This window comes from Castor canadensis, chromosome 10 (assembly GCF_047511655.1).
Source record: "Castor canadensis chromosome 10, mCasCan1.hap1v2, whole genome shotgun sequence".
NCBI lineage: Eukaryota > Metazoa > Chordata > Mammalia > Rodentia > Castoridae > Castor > Castor canadensis.
Window position 1 is genome coordinate 59,122,795 of NC_133395.1, and position 25,563 is coordinate 59,148,357.

Below are 25,563 nucleotides of genomic sequence, written 5' to 3' on the forward strand. Positions count from 1 at the left end.
TAGTTCCTTCTGTGAAGACACTTAGAACAGAATTTTCCAGAGTGGGGTATATTCATCATGTTTTTCCATTGTCTGAATTTTATGATGCTTTGACATTTGGCATTAAAGACTTGGGTATGGACTGTTTCTCCCAGGCTTAGCTAACTTCTAGGGATTGACGATAACTTGCCTGGGAGGATGCCTTTGGTATGCAATTCAACCAGTCTTGAGTTATAACTTGCTTCCTACAGTCTGGGATGCTGTCTATTGCCTCAAGTCAACCCAGGGCTAGATAGAACTCTGTAGCCTAGAGACCTCCTCATTTATTCAAGCTAGCCAATGCTATACCTGCTCAGCTGCTTACTCTTCCTTCCATGCTCCTTCCTGAAAGCAATACAAACGCTCTTGCCCATGCTGCCCTCATCCTTCTGCCTTCTGATCCATCCTGCTTCTTCCTTGTGTGGCATGGCATGGCCCCTCCTCTTGGGAACTGTAAGTAATAAACTTTTCTTTTAAAAGCAGTCTGATATCTTACCTTACCTGATTAAAACAAATCCTGCATACACCTTAAAAAGAAAAGACAGTGTTTGAGCAGCCTTGTATAGTATCATATTCAAAGACTTTATTTCTTGTTATGAATGGTATTTCCCAAGACAGAGCCCTGGTGTTTTGACTGTCTCCTGCCTCATGGAATTCACTTGCAGGACTCCCCACCAAGGTACTTCCTGTCTTTGTTGTAGCAAAGACTTCAACCCAGGTCACTGACTGTCAGACTCAAGACCTCCTTCATCATTTATTTCAGGAGCTCTATGGCTTGCTCAGCTATTGTAGAATTTGGGAGGTGAAGATGTGGATTAAGATTCCCACAGGGCTCCGATTTGCTTGTTGCATTTGGGAGAAAGCTCAGAATGCCTGTGTAGTTTATAGTTATTCTACCAACTCCTTAAATAATTATGGAATTTCAAAGTGGTTAAAAAAAAAAAACCAAAAAACCCAAACCCCAAGAATTACCTTATTCAGGTATTTTCTCTATTATCTTTTCTAGATTTGTGTTTTTCCATGCAGCCTTCTTCTCGTTGAATAAGTCCTTTCTCCCATTCCAACCACTGGTTATACTGTTGCATCTGTTTGATTAGTAGTGTGTGTCTTAGTGGAGGAGTTGACAAACAATAGCTTACGGAACAAATACAGTCTACTTCATGGTTTTATAAATAAGGTTTTATTAAAACACAATTATGACCATTCATTTACATTTTGTCTAAGGTTGCTTTCATACACAATGGCAGAGCTAAAGAGTTGTGATAGAGAACAGAAGTGTTCAAGATCTGAAATATTTATTATCTTACTCTTTATAGGAAAAGTTCGCTGACCCCTTTCTACTGGATAAAAATAGGCTTGTAGCCTTGGATATTATTTACATATCCTTCAAGGTCAACCTCAAGTTCTTCTTCCTTGATGAAGCATGTTTTTTTAACCAAAATAGCTTCCACTAAGCTCCTCTTCAAACCATACCAGTTCAAGTCTTCCATTAACTCTTCATTGTGCAAGGTTGTGTGCTGCTGCTGGAGAGGATTGTCCATGAAGCTCTCATGTTTCTACATGTCCAGGCATAAACAGCCAGTTGTTCCCGAACTATCTTCCCAGAAATGTGTGTATCAGCATGATGACAGTGACTCTCTCTGAACCAAGTTATTTTACATTGTGGGATAGTCAAGATAGATTCCCTCCTCAGAGCGATTTGCCTTCATTCCAGAATAGGGAAATGGTTTTTTTTCTCTCCAAATGGGAGGATAGGCATGTTTGCTTGTAACCTGTATAAAATCAGAGTTCCTCTCATTATTCCTGAGTTTTCCTCCTGTAGTGCGCTTACACTGTGTGTGCAGGCAACACCCAGTCCTGATGCATTATAACATTGGAATTTGGGCTTAGGAAACCTGCACCAAAATGCAAATAATACACTCTCTATTATATTTGGGCACATTTTCTGCTTATTGGCTAAACCCACAGAAGCATGCAACAAAACCACAATTGCTACTGGGCTGCCACTTAGGAAGGAACTGCTGGACCCCTCCATAGTGACTGGAGGCAGCTGTAAGAGCACTTTGTCTCAAGTACACACTGAGGGCAGGGACTAAGATCTCCTCTTTCCTTTGGATATTCCAGGACATCCAGTATACAGCAGGCATTCAATTTTATAATGTTTTGTTGCTTATACAGACCTCCTGTCCTCAAATGCTTTTTTTTTTTTTCAGTACTGTGAATTGAATGCAGTTTCTCATGTTTGCAAGCCAAGGGCTCTACCACTTGAGTAATGTCCCCATTCATTTTTGCTTTTAGTTTGTTTTTCAGATAGGGTCTTGAGCTTTCCCTGGACTGGCCTCAGATTGTGATTCTCCTGATCTCCACCTTCTGAGTTGCTGGGATTGCAGGTGAGTACCACCACAATGGGCCTGAAATGCTCTTCTTAATGGCGCACAAAGACATGTGACTACTTTCTACATTGATAGCTTCCCTCTGCCCAAGTGCCCTCTGGGATCAAAGCCACACTAGTCTTGTTAAGATACAGAGATAAGCTCTACCCCACAGTGTTCTACCAGAAAACAGGCCCAAGACCTTATAGGCTTGTGCCAGAGTAACTGGCCACACACTTGGCTCCCTAGATTAGGGGCAGAACTGGCAAGGAGGGATTTTCCTTCTTTAGTGCTTCCGCTGGATAGCAACCTGTTTCCACAATAAAATGAATTTTACTGGACCATTTTGCAGACCTTTTCCTCCTAGGTTTGCCAGATGCAGCAAATTAAAAAATACAAGGGAAGTAAATTTGAATTTGAGATAAATATTGAATGTTATATTAGTATAAATACATCCCAAACATTGCATGAGATATACTGAATATTGTTGTTGTTCTTTATCTGAAGTTCAGAGTTAACTGGGTTTCTTGTATCTTTTAAGTAGACCTGTTCTCTGATCTTTCCCCTGTCTATCACCCATTTCCCAGCTGATCTTCATGCTGGGGTTGTGGCCGTCTCTCTGTATCTCCGGTGCTAATGAGCTTTTTACCCTTCTTTTCTGTAGAACCCCTTTTCTGGGTTGTTGAAGCTTCAGAGTTGGATATTTAGGGAATGAATATATATGGCCTTTCAGGGGACCTTCATTACATTTTGCTAATTGGCCTAGATTTTGTCACTACTAAAGGAAGTCTAACCATGAGGTGGGAGGTGGTTTGCTTTTGAATGACTTTGGAATCATTCGATGTTTTGAGGCACTTGATTTCCAGTTTGATTTGTGTTTTATTTTTTAAATCTGTAATTCCCTGCTGTAAAAGAAAATGAAGTAGCTAAAACTAAGGGTTAGGAGAATTGCCTTTAAACCTGTGAAAGGTCAAATCACAGAATGTTCCAATAGACTTGAGTAAACAAGAGTAGTCAGTGTCTGTCTGCTGGCATATTCAACTTCTCTCAGCTGGAAGTATCCTAATTAGCTAACCAATCAGAATGGATTTGTGATTTAGGATTTCTGCCCAACCAATGAATCGCTTCCATTAACTTTCATAGAAATCCCCTATAAAAGAAAAACCTCCTTGCACTTGCCTTATGGGACCCTACTCAGGGGCCCCTGATTCAGTGTGCTAGAATTGCAATCCTTTGTTTCCCTGAGTGAATGCTATTTCCTTTGACCTCTGTGTCAACCTTTTTTAAAGTTAACACTGTAAATTCAAATCTAAAAATCAAGAAATGTGTACCTCCTGTGTATTAATGGAAGTTGAATTGGAACCTGGGAAGAGACAGAGAGAATGGAAGATTCAATTACCTTCTGGCCGGGTGGTAATCAAAGCCCCCAACTTTGATACCTAATAGATGTTTTCCCAGCAGCCCCCTTGCAGAGCAAGCATGGAGTCTATCTTGTCTACCTTTAGGCTAATAGAAACTAGTTCAGGGATTTCCTTCTCTCTCACCCCTAGGCAGGGCTTTTGTGGGGCTTAGCTCTGAGCTGCGGGAGGAAGACACCTGATAATTCACATTCCCCAGGGAAGACCCTGAATGGTGCCCTTGCTCTGGGAGCCAGGGATTTTCAGGATGAATAAACCCCTCCCCAGGGTTTGCTGAGTAATTCCTTGTCAAGGATGGGATAGAGATTTTAATATAAATTAGTATCCCAACCAGGTAGGATTTACAGGATGACTCCCTTTGTGCGCATAGAAAGATTTACACAGTCACAGTCACTTCATTGCACCAGGCTGTGGGGATTGTCACTGTGTGACACTGGGTACTGGCACTGTTTCACACTGGGCTGATTCATCCATCATAGCTGATGAGCTCTTGCATTCTGATTTGCCCACATAATCCCCTTTCCTCACTCCCCTGTCCCCTCCACCTTACACTGCCATCCCCAAGTGACAAGAACAGAATTCCCTCTAACACTGGGGTACAAGGAACTCCTACCATAATGAGGGCCTAGAAGTTAGGATTCCTCCAAGAAATACTGTTTCAGATGTGAAGATGGGTGACCCCAGGAGCCCTGTACCCCATCAGAAGATAGACTCATCTTCTAGGAGAAAGACTATCTCCATATGCAGATTTCATCTTTCTATAAATTGTGACATTGGTATGGGCAAGATGGAGACAGGTTAAGAATTTCTCTCTCCCCAGTTTTGGTTAAAACTTTAAACAAATTCATTTCCCCATTTCTTTCTGTATATTATGTTGTTTTCTCTCAATGTGATCAAGTGTTTATACCTAGAGCCAGGCTTGATGGCAGGGGCAGGGGACATGGTAATAGTACCTAATACCCCTATATCCTTTATGGTTGCATCTGAATGCACCTGTGGCCATCTCTTTCCTGCCTCCCTTCCTCTTACAGCGTGAGCTGTCCTCTTCAGGTGACTTTACCTACCTCTTTGTTTCCTGTCAACCCTTTCTTACCACCCCTAGCTCTGGATTTCAGAACCTAATGTTCATATTACCACTCTCTTCCCCATACACACACACACACACATACGCACGCACACACACACCTCCCAATAGAATCCCAGGGGTAAGTATAAACAATCAGAACCCTGGGCTCTACTCTGGCTCTTCTGAATCAGAATCTCTGGTCCTGGGACTCAGAAATTGAATTCTTGAGGTAATTGTTCAGCACATTGAAGTTTGAGAACCCAAATCCTGATGGGGCCAGACTGAGCCTCTCTCCCCTTGCTGGGTTTGGCAGGGGGCTTTCTTAGGGGAGCCTCTCTCCCGCCCTAAGTTTCATATTACAAGTCTCCGAGGGTATTTTGAGAGAAAGGGCAAATAACTTGGGCCACTGTGTGGTGCAGAATGGTCCCCAGATAGGACATGGTCTGAAAAGTGGTCTCAGCTCATGAATATTCATGCTGGCCATCCAGGTCAGTTTTGATCACTCAGATCAATTCAAGGCACTTTCTCTAAGCCTTTGTGAGAGCAGGAAATAGGTTCTGGGAATAAGGAGGTAGGGAAGAAGATTGAGGTTAAAATGAATTGACAGGCAATAGGATTAGAACCCTTGCTCAATTCTGATCTTGCGAGTAACTAACAGTGGCCTGAAATTAAAGAATTAAACCATGAAGGCTTCTTTGACAACTGATCTGATAGGCCCAGAAGTAAATTTCAGGGACAGTGTTGTCAGGCGGACAAGGCAGGGGACAGCTAACATAAGGGGCTCTGGGAGGTCAGGGAAGGGGAGGTGGGGGGGAAGCCAGGTTCTTTCTTTACAAGGCAGAGAAAGGCAATAGTCTCTTTTCTTAAGGAAGTGTCATTGGGTTCTGACACAGCTGCTATTCAACTCTGGTAGCACTTTCTTCCTCACATCCAGTTATGACTTTAAAATGGAAGTAAAAATGAAAAGGGGAGGAAGATAATGAAACATAAGTCACATGTGGCAGCTGGTGGATTTCTGATAATTCCACTTTCCCTTGTAGCATTTCTCTGCCATTCCCTCATATTGTATAGTGTGCTACCACCACCACCAAAACAAAACAAAACAGAACAACTCCAAAGGGCTCAAGGAAATGATATCGAATACAATTTAATGACATTTTTCCATAGGAGATAGGGTAGAGATAAAGTAGCATTCTAAGTTTGCTGTGTCTTTTTGTTTTTAACATAATAAGAAAGCCTAGAAAATTTTATATACATCAATTCAGGGTAAGTAAAATGCCTCTTGGTTTCCTTTCTCTTTCTCACCTCCAGACCCTAAAATAAGGATTAAAAAGGTTAGGGAATGCTGACAGTATATTCAAAGTGAAATATTTGCTACAATATTGGAAAAGACAAAATTCTAACCCAATTAGTTAATTCAGATGATAATCGTGTATTGGAGGAAATGAATGCTTATCTACAATAGCCTAGGTCTTGAAATTTTTCAGTGGCCATTCTCCAGGTTAACACAATGGAGGCTCACCAACTCCTGAAGGAAATCTTCAGAATAGTCTGACATTTGGCAATCTGACTAGGTGTCTCCTTTAGGACACACCTAAAGTCATTTAGGCTGGACTTTAATCAAAGCCTAATTTTTTGATGTCCACACTATGACCCTCTCCCCTTCTATCAGAAAAACTAGACCCAAGTAGAAGCCTCAGCAAGCCTCACTTCTGCCATCCCACACATGGAAACCACTGGGGTCAGAGTCACTGAGTCTCCATTGACCCTGGAGGTTCTGCCTGCAACCAGGCACTTAGCCTGCAATGTGCTGTGAGTTTTGTCCTGGTGGGAACCATGTCCTGACAGAGTCCTTGGTGGGTTGCAATGATGTGGAGTAGCCAAAGCAGTAAAGGAAGGTGCTGGGCTGTGTTCTTCATGTGACATCCTTTCACCCATTATCTTTTCTGTATTTCAGTTTCATGCTCAATCAGGGATGCACTTCTGTGCTAACATATTTTATGTGGTGCTTGAAACCACTGCTTATTGTGTACTCAAATGTTGGATATTTATGATCACTAATTCATAATAAAACATTTTTTTAGATCACGTTTTGCCCTACTTGTAAAGAAGAAAGGAGGAGAGGAACCAAAAGAACAAATGAGAGGAGATGCCAATTTCATAGAGATTTTTGGGTTGGGATTGCCAATAGGCTGGTCTTGTGGCTCACGATTCTTCATGAAAACCATCAAATAGGCCTTTGCACACTAACAGCAATTGGGAGGGATCTGCGTAGGGTGGAGGTGCACCTTGGCGGGGAATGCTCTTGAAGCTGCCTAGAAGTCTTGGAGTCTCTTCTCCAGGTCAATTGGTGTTTTCCTAAAATTTGCTGTTTGACTGTCATCTGTGCTCCAGTTAATACGGTCACCAAAGTCTTGCTTCTTCTTCAAATGTCTCCTCGCCCTACACTACCATGTGTACCAGCAACTGCCTAGACAACATCTACACAGTGGTATGCTAGTAAATGTTTACAAACCGGCTGGGATCCAGGGAAGCCCCAATTTATAACATTTGCCAATTACCATGGTTTAAATTCTTCTACCATAGCTATATTTCAAGCTATCACCATGAAGTCACCAATAAGTGTGGAGTTGGAAGATGAGCTGTAACACAGCATTGTATAGCATATTCACCTTACAGATCTGATAAATGCAAATAACCGCAGAAGTGCAGAAAGTAAGAAGAGTGGTGAAGCCCAAATAGAATGGCTTATACCTGTAATCCCAGCTACCGGGTAGGCATAGGTAGGAGTATCTCAGTCTGAGACACTCTCTGAAACAAAACTAAAGCATAAAAGGCTGGGGAAGTGGCTTAAGTGGTAGAGCGCTGCCTAGCAACTGCAATGACCTGAGTTCAAACCTCAGTACTATTAAATTTTTTTAAAGTGTTGAAACAATTAGGAAGTGATGAATTTTGAGTATTTCTTATCTTTGCATTAATGTAATTTGTTTAATTGTAAATTTATATAATTTAATAGTTAATAATGACTGCACTTAATAATCAACTTGCAAAATTCCTAAAAATTTAAGAACCAGAATACAAGCCAGCTGTAGTATACCACTGGGTCTTGGCCTAGAAAAAAAAAATATAGACAGAGGAGAAATAAAAGGGAACATTTAGTAAATATTAAAAGGCTTCTGTGCCAATCAAAAATATTTTTTCTGCTACTGAGGTTTGAACTCAGGATTTTGTGCTTGTTAGGCAGGTGCTCTACCACTTGAGCCACATCTCCAGCCTGCCATTCAGATTTTATGACTGGGTCCTTCTTAGCCTCTGGTTCCTGAGTTCATAGAAAGGACATAGTTGATATTTGCAGAAGCCTGGACTGTGGAGCCAGCTACTATTTGCTATCTGGGTAATTTTAACAAAGTCACCTAACCTCTCTTAGCTTGTTTCCCACCAGTAACATGGATATAATAATTATTATTACCTTCCTAAGATTGTCATGGGGAGTCTGTGAAATGCTGTAGTCAAAGTACTTAACCACTGGCTCATATAATAAACCCTCAGTCATTTATAGCCATGAGTTTCATTGTGATTACTCTCAGCATCCATTTCTTTTTTTTAGTTGAACTGGGATTTGAACTCAGGGCCTCATGCTTGCTAGGCAGGTGCTCACTACTTGAGCCACTCTACCAGCCTCATTTTTAATGTCCTCAGTAGCTGCAGGTAATGATGGAATCTATCCCAGGTACAGATTCATGTGGACACTGGTTGTTAAAGGCAATCTTTATTGTGTGGCCTGACCTCCATTCATCAACCATTCACAAAGGATCAGCCTAAAGAAGAGGCCTGCTCTTCCCTGCACACCTCCTGAGAAAGCTGTGCTCACAGATACCGAGTCAAATGTGGGTACCTTACTGTTGAGTACTGCTGTTTCTCTAGGCCTTTTTTGACCAACACGATGGTTAATTTAGGCTCTCTTTTTAAATGTGAATGTGAATACCCTTTAGAGGGTGTCATTAAGTCTAGCACCTTGGTATAAATGAGACCATCAGATCTCAGGGCTCTGTGCTTGGGAATCTAACAATGAGAAGACTGGCAGTGTCTTCTCATTTTTAGGGAGACAGAATGGGCATAGGGCCACTGAGGCCTCTACATGCTTCTCCCCTACCACTTCCCCAGGGCTGCCTGCCTCCAGATTGACCAGATGCCTCTAAAAGCAAATCCATTCCAGTGTCTCTTCTGGTTTTCCCACCTATTCCAGGACAAAGACCCAGTTGATTCTGAGGCACACAGTCCACTGCTAAGATGGGACCACTCCTGAATATTTGAGGTCAGTCTCCCTAATTTGAGAACAGCAAGTTTGCAGTTGGTTTAGCTGGGTTTTACTTATGGTCCAATCACTTAATGTGTGACCTTGAGAAGTTCACATCATGTCTGTGAACCTTTCTTTCTTCTTTCCTAGTACATTGAGGATTCTGATAAGAATTAACTTGAGACTCAGTTGAGAGCCTTTTGGGAACTATAAAACTCAAACACACATTTCTTGTTACCATTTTCTGTTCCTGCTTCATTGTTGTTAGTTTATACCCTTTTCTTTAATTCTTCAGATGGAGATATGGAGAGAAAGGCCTTCTTGGGAGCACCATAGATAGAAGAAAATAACCCATTTCCTACCCTTTATTCTAAAGGTTTCTAGGAACCTACCGCAAGTTCTGTCTGGTATCACTTATTCATAATATAGTCTGTGTGTAGCAACAATAGCTGAAGGAGTTCCCAGTTTGGCTCAGGTAACTTGGCACAACAAGAAGGCAAAGGTGACATGTGCAGGAGTCTTTATGCCCTGTGAGTGTTAAGTGTATTCTTCTTGAAGTTTTGTGTGTTTGTTTATCTGGGGCACCTGGAATGCTACACAAATGTTTTTCAAAATGGCTGAGTATCAAAAGCCAGGGGAGGAACTGGGCTTCTAGAGTTATCTATCACACTAATAGGCAGGACAGTCTGAAGCCATGCAAGTGGGTCTTTTCTAGCACTAATCAACCAGCACTTCAGGTGGTTCCTGGCTAGCCTTGTTGTTGGAGGTAGGTGACCAGTGCACTGGGGCTCATGTCTGAGAACCATGAGAACAAAGTTACCAACTCCTTCCTTGGGATCACAGAGCCTGAGTTTTACCTCAATCTATACAAGCAAAGTTGTTGTTTCCCTCAGGGCTCTGAAAGAATGAAGTCCCAGCAATTACTGGGCAACTCAAGGGGACTGTGTTGTCAAATCTATTGACCAGCACCTCCCTTCTGGTGCTTGGGGTACAGGCCGGCAGCAAAAGTGGCTGGAGAATTACCCAGTTATTGGGGAAAGGGTGTTGTGTTTCAGGATGATTTATTTTTGGTGGAGAAAAGATGGCTGATGGCCAGTCAGGGCAATCTACCTGAAGCTAAGTACTCACTTGAAGGCCTGCCAGGATCCAGCCAGGGTGGCTGAGGTGAGAGAACGGGTTGGCTGAAGGCCTGCATGGCCCTCGAGGGTGCTGCATGCATGGGGTTTGGATGTAATGCTTCCCCAGCATCTTGAGAGCAGCTGAGAGGGATGGACAGACGCACCGAAGGAGGAAGAAAGGTCCAGCTGTGAAGGCTTAAAGGTGCCCAACTTGGAGCAAAAAGACGAAGCTGAATATATGCTTACTTTCTTCAAACTCATGAGGAACTTTCATAAGAAGAGGCGGATGCTTTGTTCTGACAACCAAATAAGAGAAAGCGGCCTAGGTAGAGGCAAGACGGATTTCTGTTGCTTTCTCCTTCATGCTGTGCTGAGCACACACGTGAGCAACGATAATATTTATGTGTTGAATGAGGCCACAGGGCATTTTTGAAAGTAAGGAAAGGAAAGAGGAGTCTCAGAGTGACCATTTATCTGGGTTCAAGATCCTTGTTGCTTCTCTCTGGGTTCCTGGTGTTTGGTGCTGTGCTGCGGTTGTCCTTAGAAAGTGTCGAGAACAAAGTGGGTTCTTTGCCTGATACAGAAAGGGCTTTACTCTAATGCGAGGATTGATGGATTTTCTAATTTGATAATAAAACTCTCTGAAAAGGGAGTAAACTGGGAGATTAAATTTATGCTTTCTTTTTTTCTACTGCTTCTCTTCTCCTGCATCTTGCCCATCTTACTTGTTCAAAAAAAGAGGGCAAAAGTGTTTTCAAAAAAGCATCGAGAACTTCAGAACTTTCATTCCAGAGCAAAATGGAATGGCCTGAAAACAAGGTCATGGGAGCCTGACAAGAGAGCCCAGCATCAGACCAGTGTCACCAGCCCTGATCAACCCAGGGAACTCATCATCGCATGAGGCCGCCTCCAGCCCCCTAAGAAGACTATGGAGAGACACTGCCCCCTCATGTCTGTGTAGCTGAACTTTGACCCTAAAGCTCAGGAATGTCAATCCCATCTGGCTGGCCTGAAACAGAGATCTTTTGCTAGGTCCCCTCCCCGCCCTGCTGCCTTTACACCTGGCAGTCTGAGCTCTCTGAAACAGACTGCAAACAGAAGGAAGAAACTATTTGGGCACTAAGCCTCCTTTCTATGCCAACAGGCTACTTCATGGTCCTGGCACTTTTGTTCCTTTTGGAAGCTGTGGAGAAAGGAATTGGGGGTAGCAGGAAAGAAGTATTCTGATAGAATATACAAAGGTTCTATAAAACTATACCAACAAAACGGGACAGATGTCACAGAGATCTGGAATCACAGGATGTTTACATAATAGAATACCCACTGCAGACAAATTCTAAATACCACAAAGTACCTGAGACAAAAAAGAAAAGAAAGAAGAAAGGAAGGAAGGAAGGAGAAGAATAAAAAGGAGTCTGGTGTCCTGACATCTGGAGGTCCATGGCACACAGGCAGAATTTCCCTGTGGCTGTGTGTGAGCGTCCAGTGGTTCCTGGCCTCACATCTCGGCTTCTGTGGAGGGGATCTCTGTTGCAGTGATGGCAATTCCGATGGCCAGGCTACCGTTGTCAGAGAAGAGCTGGGCCAGTGAAGTGTTGAGGACGAGGCAGTCCCCATCAGTGATGACTGAGTCCACGCACTCCAGGACAGACCGAGGGGTGGCCTCCCATTTGAGACGCCGGTGGTTTCTGTTGAGCTCCAGGCGATAGGTGAAGCAGTCAGCCTGGGTGGGAGTCCCGATCAGCATCATGGTGGCAAAGAACTGGGGGTGCCCTTCGTGCCTCTCTTGTTTCCTGAGCACCAGCAGGAAGTGGTGGCCAAGGCAGGAGTGCATGATGATCCAGTCAGCCGGTGCGGGGAGATGCATGTCTGTGGCCAGGAAGACAATCTCTGCTCCCTGCAGGATGTCAACCCTGTGGGTCTGCCGCAGGTGGGGCACCACCACCTCCAGGTGGCCTTCCCACTGGCAGGAGAACAGGGGGCAAATGCAGGGTGTCACCTGGGTGGTGTGCAGCTCTGCCTCCTGGTGGTGGAGGTGGTGGAGGCGGGCGTGGGGGTGCAGGTGGCAGTGGTGGCGGTGGTGGCAGTGGTTATGGGGGAGGTGGTGCTGGTGGAAGCTGCCTTGCTCTGTGGTGCCCTGAGTGATGGCACGTCTACTGGACACATACTGGAAGGAAAGAGAAGAGTGTTAGTGAGGTGTGAGGCTTATCTGTCTCTCTGTTTGTGTTCCCCAGTGAGTCAAGTGTTAAAAACAGACTGTCCAATGCAAGCAGAAGAAGTTTCAGTTCTTAGAAGAATGAGGAGCCAAAAAAAAAAAAAGTTTTGTAAGATCCCTCCTCCCTCATCTCAATGGAAAAACACTAGGTGTGATGGTGCATGCCTGTCATCTCAGCTATGGCAGGAAGTGTAAAATAAGAAGATTGTGGTCCAAGTCGGCCTGGGCAACAAGTAACACCTTATTTCTAAAATAACGAGAGCAAAAAGGGCTGGAGTCATGGCTCAAGTGGTAGAGCACCTGATTACCAAGCATGAAGCCCTGAGCTCAAACCCTAGTACCCCACCAAAAAGAAAAAAAAGGGACATTGTGGGCACCTGGAGAAGGACAGGGGTAAGATTCCCCCCCAAAACTCAAGAAAATGCAAATGTCTTTCTGATTCTTTAATAAGATACCCACACAAGGCAATTTCCCCTCAATAACATGTAGCCTGATGGCATCAATTATAAGGAACAACAAAAAATCCTCTGCTTTTCCTTGATCCTGTTGATATTCTTGTGCAGACAATGGCTGTTAGTGGATTTTTTTCCCCCTATTTTATCACTGTGATTATTTTTAGAACAAAATTTGAGTGGTCCTTCCAGTGCTACCAGGAGTCATGCTGTTTTGGTCACCCTTCTCCCAGGTCCTGAGGCAACACATAGACATAGAGGTGACTGTGTGCAGCTGGCCCACAATTCCCAGGGAAGGAGGCCCCTGTGACTCCAGAGACTGACCCAGCACTCACATTTCTACCCTCTTCCTGGCTCTCTGCGCTGGAGAAACTTCCCAGAGGTTTGCCTCCAGGCAGCCCTCACTGTGACAATCTCCTGACCTTTTGTCCTCTGCAGTGTGCCCACAAGTGCCCTCAACAATGCCAGGATCTGTGATAGTACCTTCTGATCAAGTACCTGTAAACATTTATTGAGAGCTTGCTAAGACCAGGCCCTGCAGGCATTAGGAATAGAGCCAGGAGCAAAATAGACACTGTGTCACTTAATGTGGGTGGTACAGACATCAATCCTCTTATAATTAATTAGAGTTTTGACAAGGGTCCTGCTCATGACACGAGGACTATGATTCATGTTTTTCAATTGGAAAAGTGGTTTCGGGAGTAATGTGCCTGTGGATATAAAACTAGCAAGTGAAAGACTGGGATTCATTTACACATCTCCAGACTCTGATCTCAAGCACTGCTAACTCTCCCCACAGGCCCCTAGTTGTGTTGTCCTCAGTTCTCTTCCTCCTCCATCCCCAAGTCCTTATCTATAATTAGCCTGAAGGATCTGGTCACACAGAAAGGGGCGGTGCTCTGTAGTGCACTGTGGGTGCCAGGTCCTCACCTGGCAGTGGTTTCCTAGGCTACCCTCAGGTAGAGAATGTCCCTCCTACCCTACCTCTCCAAACGCTTCCTGGACTTAAAGTGCATTTGGCCACCTGCCCCCCTGACCTTGCTCAGTCCATTCCCAAAGCACAGAGCAAGGTGTGAAAGTTTCTTTTCCACACTTCACATTGTGGATGTCAGAGCTTCTCTGTCCCAGCTCACTGTGGCTAATGGCAAAGGCCTGGCTAGCTTCCCTTTCTTTAGGGCAGGCAGGCAGTCACACACACACAGGCACACTTGTGCACACACACACCTGCACCTGTCTATTCAGGCACACGTACATGATGCACATACGCAGTACATACTCATGACACCATGCACATATATATCCACACACATACACACAATGCACTGAGATGGTCACCTGGTGGTGGAAGTGACATGGAAGCAGATGGGCCCCAGATGAGTGCTGCTCTTAGGTTCTCAGCTCTGGCTGCCAGTGTCTGTGTTCTCTAGCTGGCAGCCTGAGCTAAAGGCGGCCCGTCCAGTAGCTCCTGCCTTGTCCTTGGGTGAGAGCTACTGATAGCCTACTGTCACCTATAAAACTCTCTTGCTCCAAGGCAGACAGTGTGTCTTCAGAAACAGTAGTATAGGCTCCAGATTTGTGCTAGTGACGAGTCTGACTTACCCTTTAGTGTTAGATCTAGGGAAGGAAATAAACTAACACGCAGCATCAACTAATTGTTAGGCACTTTGGAAAGAAGGTATTTTTAAATAATGATTTCACTAATTTTTTCGTAGTAGAGAACCATTTCCTTATTTTTTCAAATAAAATTAAATCTTGCTTAGCTCCCACCTGCTTGCAGATGGTGTATGTGATTTAGACAGTGAGAGAGAGAGAGAGAGAGAGAGAGAGAGGGAGAGTGTATGTGTGTGTGTGTGTGTGTGTGTGTGTGTGTGTGTGTGTGTGTGTGGCAGGGTCCTTCAGTCTCCTGGGATCATTAAGGTCAGGTCTCATACCCTGCATCAGCCAGATCAAGAGCCCCTTCCAGCAGTCTGCAGACCTGGCAGGAGGTCCACCTCTTCTGCTGTGTTTAGGAAGATCTAGTCTTGGGCTCTCATGGAAAATCTCAAACACTGTCCCTTTCAGTCTCTGGGAAGTCCCCTTTCACATGTGATCTTTTCAACAACAATGAAAGGAGCATACTATGTATTACAGAAGAAGAAATTGGATCATGAAGAGATCGAGACACTTGTCCAAGGCCTAGATCATTTAAAGGTCATAGATTGGGAAGATCACAGGCTGGATTTTTGATTAAATTAGTTTTCTTACTGGCAAAATAGTTACCTCAAGGCATTGTTAAGGGATTACATGAAGTAATACCTGTAAAATGGCATTAAAAATTATGTCTAGTGTTATACAAGATAGCCTTTCTATTGCGATGAGGATTGGGGTGGACACTTTGGTGATCTTTCACCTTTGTCTGTACTCTCTCTCTCTTTCTCTCTGTTGATCAACTGACTTTCAGACTTTCACACACTGGCAGCAATGTGGCTGAATATAGGCCACATAAAAGTCTGGAGAATCCCATCTTGCCCTTCCCCTGGGTCTCCTGTCCCAATGCTGACCCATGACAATAGAAGGTGCTGAAATTCTCATCTCAGAAGCCTCTGGGTTAGTTATGCTCCACGTGCTCTTCCCTGGTGTATTTCCATCTTCTCCATTCTGATCTGTGCTGTTAATGTCAAGATGTGAAGTTGCAGTAACGAAGGATCCGGGAAGAAACACCTTGACCTCCCTTCTTCCTCCCTCCCGTCTCTTACCAGTGTCTTCCATTGGATAGTCCAACAAAAACCTAACAGCAAAGGGAGCCAGGACAGGTACTCGACAAAGGTCTGCTCAGCTTCTTTGAAAATAGTACTGGGCAAGGAAAACAGGTGAAGAGGGGATGTCCACCTGTGTGCCTGTCTCAGTTCCCTTTTATGTGATGTCGCTGGCCTGAACAGGCTGCACCTGATAGACTGAGCCTTGATGGGGCTTAAGGTGGGGAAAGAGAGAGAGATATATGTCTACAACTCAAGTCCTTCACCTAACATAGCAAGGAGCTAAGAATCCAGAATAGGATCCTTGGTCCTTTCTTATTACTCCCAGGATTATGAGTATTACAAAACAATGCAAAGAACACAGCACAGTAGCCACTTAGTATCTGTGGGTTCTGCATCCATAATTTCAACCAACCATGAATAAAAAATTTTCAAAAAGATTGTATCTGTACTGGACATGTACAGATTTTTTGTTGTTATTATACCCTAAACAATACAGTCTAACAACTAATTATATAGTATTTACATTGTATTAGCTATTATAAACAATGTACAGAGTATTCGAAGTATTCAGGAGTATATTCATGGTTTATATCCAAATGCTAGGCTTTCTGTATAAGTGACTTGAGCATTCAAGAATTTTAGCATCCACAGGGGTCCATGGATATTAAGAGGAGGCTATATGCCTAGGAGCATGGATAGCACAAATTGGGAGAAGCTGTTCACATTTACAATGAGTGAGGTGTGAGGGGTGAATTCTCTAACAAAAGTGGTTTCAATGGGGGAGAACAGCAGGTTCAAAGGAGCCAGGTACGAAAGAACATAGGATGCGTAAGAAGTGGCAAGAAGTTACCAAGAGGCTGGTAGATAAGAATCTGGTGGAGATGGAGAGCAGTGGGGCAATACCACAAGGCCTTGTAAGCCACACTGAGACTGAGATGGCCCCAGTGCACTGTGGGAAACCGCAGCAAGGCCCAGGAGACTCAGCTGCATATTTTATGGCACCCCAGTGGGCGGTACATGCTCCCAAGCCCTCCTGCCGAGCCTGCTCCAAGTTAGCACTCAGAACATGGAAAGAAACTGGTCCCCACCCTATCCAACCACTGGACTCGAGCAGTGTTTTTTCCACCTAGACTCTACTATTGCTTCCTTTTGGCTTCATCTTACACTAGTCTTTTTTTGGCTGTTTTTTAATTGCTGCAGTCAAAGCAGTCAGGAGGATAATCCAAAGAGACTAAAGTGAATGACTATGCAGATCGAGTGGGGCATTATGAACTCATGGAGACCTGTGCACTTGCTGTGCTCTGAGAAGTAAAAAGAATTAATTCTTCATTTCTTGCTGCTCCATCTTCAGATGCAAAATATGTTTCATTTAAATGATCCTTGGATGAGGGAGGTCACAGAGCTGCTGACAGAGAGAAGGGATCCTTTTAATTGGTAAAATGCTAATCGTTTCTGGAAAATGAATTCTAATCTTCCCATCTAATACAGTGGATGTGTGAGTAATTACTTTCCTTCACTAAACTGTGAATGCAACATTAGTGATTACACTAATTAAAACTAATGAACTCTTACAGACTGATAAACCTCTCAGTCAGCCAGCGGATTCCTTCCTTCCATTGGCTGTATTTAACTTCCCATTTGGAAGAGAGACTTTGAATTAACCTTTAGAATAATGCACAAAATTGGGTTTAGAAATGTTAGGCTTTATAGACTTGGTATAATTCTTTCCCAGGCATTAGTGAGGCCATTTCCACTGAGGGTGTAATTGAATTTAAAAACGCATTCCTTAATTTGATCAGCCACACTCCCTTGGTTGGTAATGGCTGTCCCTCTGAATCCTGGCTTTAGTAGGGGAATTTATTCCTGAAATTATCATGAGACCTTTCTCTAGCTTTCACTACCCATGCTCAGCAAGCTCACCAAAAGGACTGCTTTTCCCTTCCACTTCCTTCCAGGAACAGTGTCATGAGAGTGAATCTCAGCAGGAAGAGGATTCTGCACCTAGTTTTAAATGACAGACTTTCGCTTTGAGTTTCTCCTGCTCTTATTTGTGTTAATTAACTGAGATTTTTAGGCCCGAGAGAAGGGGAAAAGGGAAGCAACCATATCAATGCAGCATAAAGGAAGGAAGGAAGAGCAAGTTGAAAGTGAGGGTAACATTTCAGAGCAGGTATTAAGAGTATCGGGCTAACGTCAAGGCCTGAACCCAGCTGAAAGTCAAGTCTGCCACAAAAAGAGTATTTGTGACTGTCCCAGTTCCCATATTCTGCAGTGTTTAAAAATTTTCAGTTTCTGGGAAGGTCAAAGGTGAAGGCTGAATGTTGCCCATTCAGTTTTTCTGCCTCTCTATCTCTCTTCCTCAAAATCAAGGGTGACTATATACATGCACACCAAACCCAGGAGGACACTGGAATGTTTTATTTTAAAACCGTTAAAAAATAAGTGAGGCAGAGATGGAAAGCAACATTAAATCTTAATGCAGCTCAAGCTCCCTTCCACCCACATCAGCTTCAGTTCTTAGTGATATTTGGTGTGTGGGTGGAGGACACGATCATGTGGACATCATGGTCACATCTGCAATTTTCTTTCAAATACTTTGTCATAAAGAAGGTGACATAAATGTATGTGTCTGAAGCACATTCCTGGGATGGCCAATTTCTGTGTCAGGAATTCACACTTCGTGGTAATCTCCTCACATTTTATTGGAAAAGATCATACCCCAGAGATAATGAGTAAAATTGCCTCAATTCATATCCCTATTCACACCAGATGCTGCTAATTAACGCTTCTGCATAGGCCTTCATTGAGTAGTCAGTGGTTTGTCAATCAGCATAATAGATACTAGGAACAGATTCTCATTGATGAGTGAGTATTGGTTAAAATAGTTCTGGAGATTCCTTATTTCATGCATGCATTCTGAAAGCTTATTTTCCAGCCTCTAGGTCAGGACTTCTGATAGCTGGATAGCATCTACTAAGTATGGGAATCTCACCTCTGAAATATCGTTGCATGAAAAGTTTCTTTCCTGGTGATAGAATTATGCAAATTGAGCATGGAGATGTTAGGTACACAAAGGGGCCTGGAGCCTCAAGCTCTCTATGCCATTGATCCATTGGGTAAGAGAGCAATGGGGCATTAGTTGGAAAAGAGGAAAATACCATGGGTGGACAGATCTGTTTCAAACCAAGACCTATGGGTGAAGAATAATGAAAGAGACCCACAGAAATGTCCGCACAGACACTGGTCTATGGTGTCAAGAGCTTAAGCTGGTCCTCTTACAGATGCAGTCCCTGGCTATGTGAGGGGACAGGAAAGAAAATGTGGCAGACACTGTGAATACAAAGCATGTACCTGTGAGCCCCCAGGCCTGAGATCCTGGGTCCTTCTTTAGTTCCTAGATCCCTTGGCTGACTAGGGGTATTTGATTTATCTGTGAATATTTTGCTGCTGGATGAACGTCATCAGGACATGGACTCCTTGTTTAGGCTAGTATAGTACCAAACCGCAATTGAGGCTTGACGTACGTATGTAGCACGGATTTATGCACTGGTAATGGTTCCCTCTATGAGGACAACATGGGTTCTGCCCTTTATATCATATATTCAGTGTGTTGGTCATCATCCCAATATGTTTGAGACAACCAGTTGCTATAAATGGGTGTGTCACCCCACTTCCTGACCTGCAAAGCAGTCAAGGTCATCTCATACAACTCGCTTGCACTGAGAATCACGATGGTGACCTCTCTGTGGAACTGGAGTCACTGAAGGCAGGGGGTGTATTTAGTCTGCCCATGATGGGCAAATCCAGCACCTTGCAGAACAGGTGTTGATGGAAAGAATGAACGAACGGGTAATTCACAAACAGACCTTGCTCTGGACTATATGCGTTGGAGGCTCTGTCCCTGACCCTGGCTTTCAGTTGTGGAGAAATATGTGGCCTGTACGTGGACAAGTGAGTCCATATGGGGGCTCATCAGGACAGTGTCCTGGCAGCTCCTCACCCAGAAATCAGCAGGGATGGGACACATTTGATTCTGACCAAGCATGGGAAGTAGAAGCTTTAAAGAAGAGACTACTCATGCCAGAGAGCCTCGTCTTTTGCTTTTCCTTTTTTTTTTTTTAAATACAGAGTTTACTCAAAGCCTCAGGCATTCCTTTTTTCTGATCACACATTGCTTCTCCCAATTTAACTGGAAGTACAGTCTTCTCAATCACCTAGTAAATTCATCCACTTCCTGGATGGATCTAGACTCACTCTTTCTCCAATCTCAACAGGACCCCTGATTCTACACACTTCCTTCCCACTTGCTGTTATCAAGCACCAGGAGGTAACTTCAACCCAAGCAGGTTGTCGGTGCTCTCTAGCTCTGTGTCCCCATGAGATGAGCAGTTACTGGGTTATGTTTACCCAGAGCCCCACAATCCACCCTTCCATACTTGTCCAGATAGCTGGGATGCTAGAATTCCCTCCCAATGGCTGAGTCAGCTCTATGCAGCCCATGCTATTTGGCAGATCCACCTTCCAGAAAACACCCTGTAGGAGGCAAGGAGTGGCCAATGGGTGATTGTTTTGGGGAGCGAGAGAAAATTTGGATGTGTGGAGTGTCCACTTGGCCCTCCATGGGACCTATCATGGTTAGGGATGAAATGGAATTTGGAAGAAAGAGAGACAAGTCTGCACAGCTCAGTATGAAGGTATAATTATTAAAGTAGGAAGATAGAATCTATCTTAAGAGCCTCATACCTTGTTTTTTTTACTTCAAAGTGTTTCACTATACGCGTGTGGGTCTTCCCTTGTACTTTTGCCTGGAGCCGTGCAAGTGTTAGGGGTGGGCCTGCAGTCAAAGCACATAGAAAAATGCTGTTCTCTGTCCATTTATTCTCTTGCTCTGCTTTTCATTTGCAAGGCTTGGAGCGTGCTAAATCTTGCAGATTTGAAAGACAGTTCCTTAAAAGCAACTATTTTGTGTCATTTGACTTTTATATGCAATTGGCAAGTGAAACCTGGCCTGCATGAGCAGTTTAAAGGTTAAAATTTAATTACCTGGAGCCCTGTTAACTAGGAACATATCTGTAGGATTACTATGGGAGCATGGGAAGGAGGTGTGCTGAGCTCCCTGGGAGGACAGCTTCAGCTAATCTGGACAACCTTGGGTTGTGGGCAAGCGTTGCTCAATTAACAGATACTGCTGTGGCTGAGTTTTTGCCCTAATCTTAAATTGGAGGTGGGATGCTAGAAACTACAACATATGCAAAATTAAGCTTTGGAAGCTTATGAGTGGGCAGGGGTGTATCCTGGGTGATCTGAGACTGTGTGATGGCCAGGTTGCCCCAAGGCTACATGCCATCCTTGTTTCTCAATTCTTCAAAGTCATTGTGACTAGGAACGTCACAAATTCAGCTTACTCTTCCAGATCTCATCACTCTCCCACATCCTCTACCCCCAGAGCACCCATGGCTCATACTTCAGGGATTCCTTATTCTGCTGAGGTCAGATCTGTCTGTTACATGTTTTTTTGTAAAATGCAGCAAAGTTATTCAACATCTTGCTGGACAGTGACCTGAGCTCTAGGTAGCTGAGCAATTGTCTCTTTCTTCTCCTCTAAATCCCCAGGACCAGCACTGTGCCTACAAATAGTATGTGTCCATTAAATGTGTGTGAGGATGAATGGCTTTTTCCCATGGCTCCAACACAGCTAAGCACTTTTTACCATCCAATCACCACCACCCTGGTGCAGGTCACCTACATTGCCTCTCTGGACTACTATGATAGCCTCCTTCTGGTTAGAGTGGGTTGGAAGGGGACCCCTAAAGGATATGCCTTCAGGCTAATGAACAAGAAGATTGTCTCAAGCAGGACTTAAGACATGAGAAACTGCTAGTTAAGCCATAAAGTGAGCCCAGGGCCAAGACAAAAGGCCCCGTGTAGAGATAACTGCCTATTCCCACCTTCCTTTGTCTCCTTCTATAAACAAATTTTCCAAAGCAGACCTCTCCATTTGCTCCTATCTAAACAATCCCAAGTCTCTAACCCAGCACTGGCTCACCTATTAATCCTAACACATTCCTTGTAACCTGATGCCCTGCATTGCCCTTTAAGAATCCCATGAATTTATTGTTGGGGGCCCAGAATTTTGAGTGTGAGCTCATCTGGGACCACTGGTGTAAAATAAAATCTGAGTTCTCCACTTCTCTGAGTGCCGCTTGGTTTCTTGTCTGACAGTATTTCCACAACATTAATACTCAGAACCTGTGAAAGTGACCTTATTTGAAGAAGTGCTCTTTGCAGATGTAACTAAGATGTAATTAAATCTTGATATGAGATCATCCTGGATTATCCAGGTGGACCCTGAATCCAATGACAAGAATTCTAGAAGAAACAGAGAGAAGACATGGACACAGAGAAGGCCATGTGAAGTCAGAGGTAGAGACAGAAGAGAAGTGGCCACAGCCAGGGAATGCCAGACTGTGCAAGAGTAAATATTGATTTGTTTTCAGCCACCACGTTTGTGATAATTTGTTATGGTAGCCTTAGAGAACTAAGACATGAGTCTTTCTGTGTCTGTTCTTGCCCTCATATAGACTTTTTTTCACAAAATATTCTAATGGTTTTCCATCAATGAAACCCAAATTCCCTGTCACAGTCATCAAGAACTAACATGCTCTGTCCATGTGACTCTCTGACCTCATATTCCTTTTTCCCTTACCCACCTCTCACCTCTGCTCTAAGCACACTGGCCTCTTAATGTTTTCGAACATGCTGACCACACACCTGGCACAGGGCCTTTTCCCTCTGTCTGGAACACTACCAGCTACCTGGGTCACTCCTTCAGTCCACTTATGTCTTTGGTCTACAATTCTTTCCACTCTGGGGTGACCCTTCTTTTACTTACTGGGAAAAAAATTCCTCAATCCCCTGACCCTACTTTATTTTACTTCATAGCATTTATTAATACTATAAAATTGTAATGTATATTAGAGTATATAAAAAGTACATAGGTCATATATCTGTGTAAAGACAAATGTCTATCTTCCTTACTGCCATGTTAAGTTTCTTGGAAATAAGTTAGTTATCTTCACTGATGTGTCTCTAAAACTTTATTTGGCGACTAAAAGGGTTCAATAATTTTTTTTGAACAAATAGACAAATTCCTTTGTATTTTGAGCTTTTCCATTATACAAGACCTGCGAGTACTGTGTACATATGAATGTAAACAGAAAAAAGATACTTGTTGAAATTATTTCTCCAGGGGGAGGGGAGGATAAAGGAGAATGGTGAAGAGAGTGAATTCAAGTATGATATATTTGATATATTGTAAGAACTTTTGTAAATGCCACAATGTACCCCTACTCAGAACAACAATAATTTTTTTAAAAGACCTGAGTAAGGTATACCTGTCACTGGAATGGAGATGTGACTCCTTTCATTCTCATCCTGGATCTCTCCACTGAAGATGGCAAATCCCAAATCCCAGCTCTACGCAACTCTGACTGGTGCATTGTTTCACAGCTGGTATCTGTGAAACTTCAGGTCTATAGGGACCTAGGGAGGCACTGGAGACCAGTGTTTTCTTGCGTGTGCTTCTGGATATATCTTAGAACTGCTGCTTTGTGGATTCAGAGGAAAGTGAAGCTGAAGCAATTCTAACCAGGTTTTAAAGTCGATCAGTGCTTGTGGTCAGGTGTAGCTTACTGGAATATAATATTAGGTTTGTCTATCTTAGCTTCCTGCTGTCTCCAAATCTCCCATCACAGATGCATTCAGACCTGCATCTATACCTTCAAAGTCTTCTAGGCCCTGACAGCAGGCTGAAGAAAATCAAGGTTCCTTATTCTACCTGCCTGGGTCCTCTGCACCAAATTCTGACTTTTTCTTCTGTTTTTACTACAGCCTTTACCTCTTGCCTGGATAACTGAGGCTGGAAATGAGGTCAATATCAGGAGACACTGTGTCTGCACCCATGCATAGACCTTTCACAGGACAGTTATTCTTCTATATTCATGTCCAGATACCAGAAACGCACATACACACAGAGCAAAAGGTCAGCTATTTCACACAAATGACTGTCTCCCAATGCAGGCTTAACACCAAATAATCACCTTTAGCAAATGACGCCTTCAAATAGGTCTGTCCTTAAGATAGGATATGTGTCATTTTACCAAGAATAGATGGGAAATAGGTTTTTGTATCAGACCCACTTGGGTGTAAATTCTGCACTCATTAATTAACCTCTTTATGCTTCTGTTTCTTCATTTATAGTGGTATCTGTAATATCTTATTGGGTTGGAGAATTAGATACAAAAAACACTGTAGAATACTACTTAGCCCAGAGCAAGAAAGTAGCAAGTGGAGATATCATTATTTTTATCATCATTATCGCTGTTGCTATTGAAAGATAGCTGATTGAGTTATAAGCTAATAAAATTTACCCTACAAAATTTCCAGGATCATGTCTAAACTGGATGAAATCATAAAAATATGAATGTCATTCCAAATCTCCTTTAAAGCTCCCCGACATCTCTCACTCAGGACCAAGGTTTTCACTGATGAAAAGATTTTCACTGAGTATATTTCTACCTTGCCACTGGCCAATGGATGCTGGCTGTAATGTATAGGGTAAAGACCTTAGCTGAGTTCCTAGAACTTAGGTGGTAATCGACAAACAATTGCTGCCACCATCATCATCATCCTTGTCATCATCATGTCATTTATCACCTGCAATGCTGCAGGTAAGTTTTGGTCATTGGGTCTTTCTACCTTGCTCATCAGTGACCCCTTTTTCTTTCATTGAGCATCTTTTTGTGACAGGGCCTGAATGGCATTGCACAGGTAGCTGCTTTCCCCCAAGACTAGCAAACCCTGCTGGGAAAATGTGTTTGCAGAACCTCAGACCTACACTTGGCATGTGGCTATTAATATACACTTGAGCAGTAAGAATTAGGTAACAGCAGTAATATTCATATTGATTTCGCCCATAAACAATATCTAAGCAGGTCTGTGTGGAAGAGTCTGTGGGGAGGAAAAAAGAGACATAGAATATCAGGCGGCTAAAGTTAAATGGATAGACAGCATCAAGTGTTGACAGGATGTAGAGCAGTTGAAACTCTCATACAATGCCGATGTAAATATAAATAGAAACAATCACTTTATCAATATCTACTTACACCAGACCTTTGACCCTGCAATTCCACTCCTGGCCATTTACCTGTTAGGAGACAATTCTCCACTGGTTTTGACATTTATGCACATCTTGCTGCTGTTAGAGCTCAGAAAATGATACCATGAAGACTGGTGCTCTGATGGGCTGAGAAGCCTTAGAATCTAAATTTCCATGAACTAAACTCACATTGCAAGAATACAGACAGAAGTCTGCCAACACACCTAGGCAGACTTTCGTCACACATCACAGTCTCTCATTCCGATCCCAAAGAGAACATTTACAAGACACAATCTTTTCTGTGGCCTAACAGACTTTGTCCTAGACCATTGAGTTCCCCTGAAAATAAGTTATGACCCCTTCACTTATCAACATTCTCCTTTTCCCCCTCCCCTATGGAAAAGTGAGTCTCTGAGCTTTTGAATGGTGCCGGGCTCATGGGTAATCACACTGTTATTTTTCTTCATGCAGTGATTTTTTTCCATTTTACGTGCTGATAAATATGTATGACTTTTCTCCTATTTAATATGTCTTTGTCAATTTATTCCAGCAAACCTTCAGAGGGCAGAGGGAAAATTTCCTTTCACCCCTACACAGCAAATCATTTAAAGTTCTTTATTCCAGACCACCATTTCAAAGATGTTTGTATAGTGAATAACCTAAAAGGATAGTCTTGTTCTGGGACAAAGGATAGGTTTACTTACAGACTGGG

General features: G+C 43.3%; 1 protein-coding gene across 1 annotated transcript in view; it reads right to left on the minus strand.

The window, feature by feature from the left end:
- Window positions 1–5,474: 5,474 nt before the first annotated feature.
- Siah3 (siah E3 ubiquitin protein ligase family member 3) overlaps window positions 5,475–25,563 on the minus strand; it is a 66,838-nt gene continuing 46,749 nt past the window's right edge. The window contains exon 2 of the mRNA XM_074043361.1: window positions 5,475–12,456. Coding sequence (XP_073899462.1) covers window positions 11,788–12,456 — 669 coding nt within the window. The 3' untranslated portion in view covers window positions 5,475–11,787. The remainder of the gene's footprint in view (window positions 12,457–25,563) is intronic.